This window comes from Hyalella azteca, unplaced genomic scaffold (genome assembly GCF_000764305.2).
Source record: "Hyalella azteca isolate HAZT.00-mixed unplaced genomic scaffold, Hazt_2.0.2 contig13542, whole genome shotgun sequence".
NCBI classification, from domain to species: Eukaryota; Metazoa; Arthropoda; class Malacostraca; order Amphipoda; family Hyalellidae; genus Hyalella; species Hyalella azteca.
The window spans coordinates 82361-88777 of record NW_025943460.1 but is presented as its reverse complement, the minus strand read 5'-3'; the positions used below and the strand labels follow the sequence as shown (position 1 = coordinate 88777).

The window sequence follows — 6417 nt, the reverse complement described above, 5'->3', positions numbered from 1 at the left end:
CTTTCAAAATTTTGCGACCTGCTCCTAAGCGGCGACACGCCTAACGGAATAATCTGTAACGCTAACACAGCTATTATTATAATGTGGCAAACAGCTGCACTCCCAGACGCACTTATGGTCTTCTAATGTAACCACGATAAGAAATTCAGACACAATAGCTGCTCAACAAATTTTAGTCAAATCAACCTGTAAAAGAGGGAATTTTCTCACTCAATTGCCCTTGTCGCTAAAAAAATTCGGATGAATTACAATTCAAATTTATTGCAATAATATCAAGGATTATTAATTAAGGCTCTTTGGTCGTGCAAGTTCAGTGTGAAATCTCATTCAGTATTTGTAACGGTTTCGGAAAACAAATAATTACCTTTGAGTGTGAAGATGGGTATGGTTATCCGGCAGTAAATAGAATAGAAGATTATAAGATAAACCATGCAATTAGGGTAAGCAAGTTATTACGTAACAAATTATTTATCAATAATAGGGAAGTTACTAGTCACAGAATGAATATGGCCGACGCTCTAAAGTTCCCGTCCATTCTATAGGGTGGAAATTTTATGTTCACGAGGAAAAAATGCTGTATGAAAAACTTGCAAGTCCCGTCATATTATAAAATAGAGCAAAATTACCGGAATCTACGACCACAAGTTCTAGATGAGGAAGAAAAACTGCCTAGTTTCTAGTAGTTTTGGGTCCTCTTGTTGTGCGGTGTGTGAATTATTGGAGGAGACGGTCAATTAATATGATCACATGGTGTGGTAGTTATGGACAAAAGCCTGGGCATTAATACTGTGACACGGTCTATGAACCTATTAAAATTTTCTACATAATAATGACGGTGACTGAAATTACTCTACTGCCGCAAGCTCATGACACTTGCTGTGTTAATTTTCATGTGTGGAACTGTGATGGCCACAGAAGAGCCTGTGGTGGCAAACCAGACATCGCGTGACAAGTTCTCAAACTTTCTGATTGAATTTCCAAGTTAAATGCAACAATCGTTTTAAGTTACGATTTGTGAGGTTTGAATCATCGCCATCAACTCTGATTCTTCAAAATGAACTGGCAGGAAGCCAGCAATTAAATTGAATGGAGCTAGGTCACTGATTAAACTTTTGTTCACGCTGCCACGCGATCTGCTGCCACGTGGGGCTGTTGACACGTGGAGCTGTTGACACGCGGAGCAGCTGCCACGTGGAGCTGTTGACACGTGGAGCTGTTGACCCGTGAAGCTGTTGACACGTAGTGTTCAATGGAACTCGAAAGGACAAACTCGATGTTGGCTCACCGAGGCAATCTCTAGAGGTCATCATCACACGTGGATTTCATGCTGATAAAATTTCACGCCCGATTTCGCACTGTCGTCGTACACCAGAAGCCAGAAATGGATAAGAATTTGTTCAATTAACGATGTTTTCTTGCTGCAGTGGGTTAAGTTGCCCTTGACACTGCCTGCTAGCTCTGGGTGAATGCTTCCATTGGTCGCCATTGAATAATTTCCTTGGTTACGTGTTGTTTTGGTTCGTTACCTCCACGTCAGAGCTGCTTTGAGGCGCGCAGTCATTTGTCAGCGATAGTGGCGGAGAGGGGCGTTCTGTTTTTGGGTCTCGCTTTCCAAAGTGCCAAGAGCAACAGGCCTAAAATCTATTGCGAGAGCAGAGTGTTGAAAGTAGGGGAGAAGTAAATCAGAATTAACGGTTGGCTTTTCGTATACCATTACATCTGTACTTTCAAATTGTAATGAAATCTTGTAATAGTAGAAAATCATAAGAGCAACAGGCCTAACAGATCTATTGCCGTGAGCAGCGTGTTGAAAGTAGGGGAGAAGTAAATCAGAATTAACGGCTGGCTTTTCTTATGCCATTACATCTGTACTTTTAAATTGTAATGAAACCTTGAAATAGTAGAAAATCATTGGAACTTGAGCATTTGAGAGTGGTTATTTGCTCCTCGTTTCTTATTAATTAAAAAACTGTTAATGGCTGGTGTTACGTATATTCGTTTGGCGAAGGATTTGAATACACGATTTTTCGTTCAGTTGTCTTTATAAATCGGTTTCTGTAAACAAACAATATACAAAGGTAAAAATGGGGACATGAAATTAGTATTGCAAATAAGGTATGATCAAGAAGTAAGATAATTTATTTCGAACATATAACACGATAAAGGTCAAATATACACGTTACACGGATATTCAGAATTAAAATACACGTAACAAACATTTCCTTCTTTACAGTCTAGAGCCAACACCGCAACTGACACTATAGATGCTTTTAAAATCGAACTAAAGTAAAATGTCGGTGGTACGCATGCATCAGGCGTACGAAATATACAATAGAAGTGCATTTGAGAACCAGGAATTCAACAGCTGGTATGAATGCAAGTATTCATTCTATTTACAACACGGCCACGCAATATGTGGAAATGAGAGGTTGAAATTATTCACAATTTAATGCAATTTTCGTGAACTAGTATTTTCAATCGTTTCACAGACTTAAAAGTTTCACGTAAGTTGAGTTACGTAATCCTGCATGCAGGCTGATATACGTAATACTTGGCGAAAATACGAGGCATGTATTTTAAGTAAGGACCATTTTGGAATTAAAAAAAGACATGCAAAGATATTTCAATAATTTTATTTGTACATGAATGCATGTACCTTAATTTACTTTTCTACATAATTTCCGTGAATATTGAGGCACTTGTCATAACGTGGCAACAGTTTTTGAATACACTCCTGAAGTCCTGATAAAATTCTGCCCCCTGACTTGGAGGTGAAATTCTTAATTCTGCTGAAATGGAGATGAAATTCTGCTGACAAACGCCTGAAATTCCTTCTTTCTGACGAGTCAGGCGGCAGAATTTCAGGCGTTTTTCAGCAGAATTCAAAATTTCACCTCCAAGTCAGGCGGCAGAATTTTATCAGGAGGGTTTTCAAAAACTAGTGCCACGTTATGACAAGTGCCTCAATATACATGGAAATTATGTAGAAAAGTAGATTAAGGCACAGGCTTTCATGTAAAAATAAAATTATGGCGATAACTTTGCTCGTTTTTTTTTTATTTCAAAACGGTCCTTACTTGAAAAACATGCCTCGTATTATTGGCATAACCCATGTTGATAACATTACCAGGTGCCCTCAGGAGAACCTCGTAGACTCACATGCCGTGATTGGTAAGCCACTGAGAGTAAATAACAAGACTTGCACAGCATTTGGATCGTTTCGTGTATATAACAGAACTTGCACAGATACCAGATAGGAGTTTGCACTGGAAGAAATCACGCAACTTTTCATGAGGCCAATAAAATAATTGCTTTCGACAGTCGATTTGAAGAATAATTCTTAATAGGATAGAACAAGATGCAGCTTCGCGGGATACTCGGCACCATCCTATGTGCTACTCTTACCGATGTTATTAGCGGGTCTATTAGTCAAAAACTGTTCCGCCACATCGTCGTCAACATGACGGAAGTGTTGCAGTCTGGAGCGGTGGTCGAAACACTTCTCGGCGTCGGATCAATTTTCTGCGCAAACTTGGCACGCAAAAACATTGACATGTACACAACGTTCTGTACCGCCGAGAACGGCGATTGTTACATTGTGAACAAGGTTTACCCAGCGTACTATGACGATGGAAGTCCGTATCAGGGATACAAGTGTTACACCAGCACCCCGCCACTCATCGACTATGGTAAGTTGCGTCGGAGCATAAATACATGTGTGTATCTTTAATTATTTTCTTCTTTCCATGGGCATCATAAACATAGTGGATGCAAGACTTTATTGTCAAATCCGGGATCGGATGCTAGCAGGTTCGTCCGGTGTTCCTTTGCTTCGAACTGTTAGAATCCAATTTTAGAATCCTATTTTCGTGAATCTTGTCATTCCGTAATCCCGAGTCACAATTATACTTATGAAGTTGATTTATGATACGAAGAGATATAACAGTACAAAACCAACATTTCAAATGCAAAGTAGAACTCCCATTCGATTCTCGTTTCAATATAAAAATAGCTGTTTTTAGTCTCTGTAATTAAATTTTAAAATACCGATTTAGAAATCTAGTTTTAATTTTTTGCCCAATCCTTTGCCCTAATTTTACTAAGTCTTGATTTTCTCCCGTTAAGAATTAATTTTCAGGCCCAGGAGCCCCGAGAGCCCCTGTAAGTTGCTACGCCATATACAGTAAGTATCCTGGATACGCGCCCAGAGGGCCCCTATATGTTGCGTCGCCATAATAAGTATCCTGGATACGCGCCCCGAGACCCCCTATATATTGCGGCGCCATAATTAAGTATCCTGGATACGCGCCCCGATAATTAAGAGCCCCTATATATATTGCGGCGTAATAATTAAGTATCCTGGATACGCGCCCCAAGAGCCCCTATATAATAGTTGCCATTTAGGGCATCATGAGTGTCCAGCTGGATGCGCGCCTCCAAAGCCCTATTCGTCGCCTGAAATTGTTAAAGTAATAAATTTGAACCCTCAGCTGATTTTAATGATGGGTTTAACTCAAGCGAAAGCCGCATTTAGGTACTTGTTTTAATTTCTACTTCACGTCAAGAAATCTTGAACAACATAAATAAATCGTGCGGATATGAGTCATTAATTTACTAATGTTTCAATTAGGGCAAAGGTCATTGAGTATTTCTTGAAGTTTTTGTCGACACAAATGAATTGTTTAATATTATTCTTAGTTGGCATAGACATGACGCAAGACTTACAATATACAAAATTCGACAAATTTATATAACATCTATACGCCATATTTTAATGTAAATTCGCAAAAAATAATGGAAGGCTCACAAATAGTTTTACATATCCAATAATACATACTTCAAATAAATTCACTCAGCTGCAGCCATCGCGGCCTGTGGGGCCAGCTTCTGCTGCCCCCCGCCCTTCAAGATGGAAGGCAGCCTGGGGTGTATCTACCTCGACCTCGAGGAGCTGATCTGGACTGACGCAGTGCAGAAGTGCAGGTCCTACTGGCCTACCTCGCACCTCTACATGGGGCCTTCAAGCGCAGCTATGAAGGCTTACCTCTCTGCTAAAGGTGAGATTTGAGATAAAGATCTTTCGTGTTTATCTAAGTATTTTGAGTGATTCCACTGCCTTAGAATTCTGTAATGATCATTACGGAGCTGGTTTTTGTAATGTGCTCATTCTAATAAAGTGAAATTTTTCGTTTGTATTTTAGGTTAATTAAGGAAAAATTTGATAACTAGAATGAATTGATTTGATCGGATTTTTGACCCCGGCTTTGTTACCTCAGGTTCAAACGAAAATTGGATAGGAGCACACTATGTAGGTAACGGAACATGGAAGTTCCTCAACGGGGAAGTGGCATCGGGAAGCTGGGGCTCCTCTGAGCCCCATATCCTCAACATCTGGATCTTTGGGCCACCCGGGCCATGGGACTGCGTAATGCAAACTACGTACAGCAAGTGGAGGGACATGCCTTGCCTGGCGAAAATTCCCTCCATTTGTGAAATCAAAGAATGAAGCCTGGCGAAAATTCCCTCCATTTGTGAAATCAAAGAATGAAGCCTGGCGAAATAATGAAGCCTGGCGGAAATTCCCTCCATTTGTGAAATCAAAGAATGAAGCCTGGCGAAAATTCCCTCCATTTGTGAAATCAAAGAATGAAGAATCAACCCTTGACATTTTCGGGTTCGTGATATCAATTGCGACGTAGAGCGCAATTGATAGGCTCTCTAACTGCAGCTCTACGCTCTACATTTTGGCATTTGTAGCAAGACCCCTCTGCAATTGTGGAAGTTGTGATATTACCTCTTGAATTTGTTATAGTAATTGTTAAAACATCACTTCAAATCTTTGTGTTGTTTTTGGGAGCTAATACTCTTGAAATTATTCTGGTATGTATCTCTGTAATTGGCCCAAAGTCTTAATGCCGTACTGAAATTAATTAAGCAAGATTGTGGAATTAGTGAAGCTAAACAATAAATGTAGGAAAAGATTGCATGTGAAGCCCGTAATTTTTTGAATCAACGCCTAAAGTTGATGTATTGGTAAAATCTATTCAGACATTATGGTATTAATGATATAAATCAACAAAATTGCGGTTTTTCGTGAAATTGCCCATGGTATTAGTTTGGCGTTTGAGAAATCTTCACAAGTCATTGTATTTTTTACATACCTGATCTAGATTTTTCGACTTCCGTAACTTTTTCTCATGAAATAAATCGCGGAAGCTAATGTGGTATCACACCATCAATAATGTCGTGTTGATGTATCAACACTTGATACTTGTCGTGTATCAACACTTGATGTTGTTGTTGTTTCATTCTAAAACCAGCCATTGTGAACTTAGCTCTCAAAGTGTTAGTGGCATTTGTGAAATGAACCTATGAAGCTTCAGTAGTAATATTTAAATGACTTTCCGAATGTACGGT

The 6417-nt window shown here is 39.5% G+C and overlaps 1 protein-coding gene across 1 annotated transcript; it reads left to right on the top strand.

Moving 5' to 3' along the window:
• The first annotated feature begins 3302 nt into the window (after positions 1 to 3302).
• Positions 3303 to 5555, top strand: LOC108682241. The gene is made up of 3 exons (XM_018171372.2): positions 3303 to 3689; positions 4857 to 5057; positions 5277 to 5555. The coding sequence occupies exons 1-3, from the start codon at positions 3359 to 3361 to the stop codon at positions 5504 to 5506; spliced, it is 762 nt and encodes a 253-aa protein (XP_018026861.2). The 5' UTR covers positions 3303 to 3358; the 3' UTR covers positions 5507 to 5555.
• The last annotated feature ends 862 nt before the right edge of the window (positions 5556 to 6417 follow it).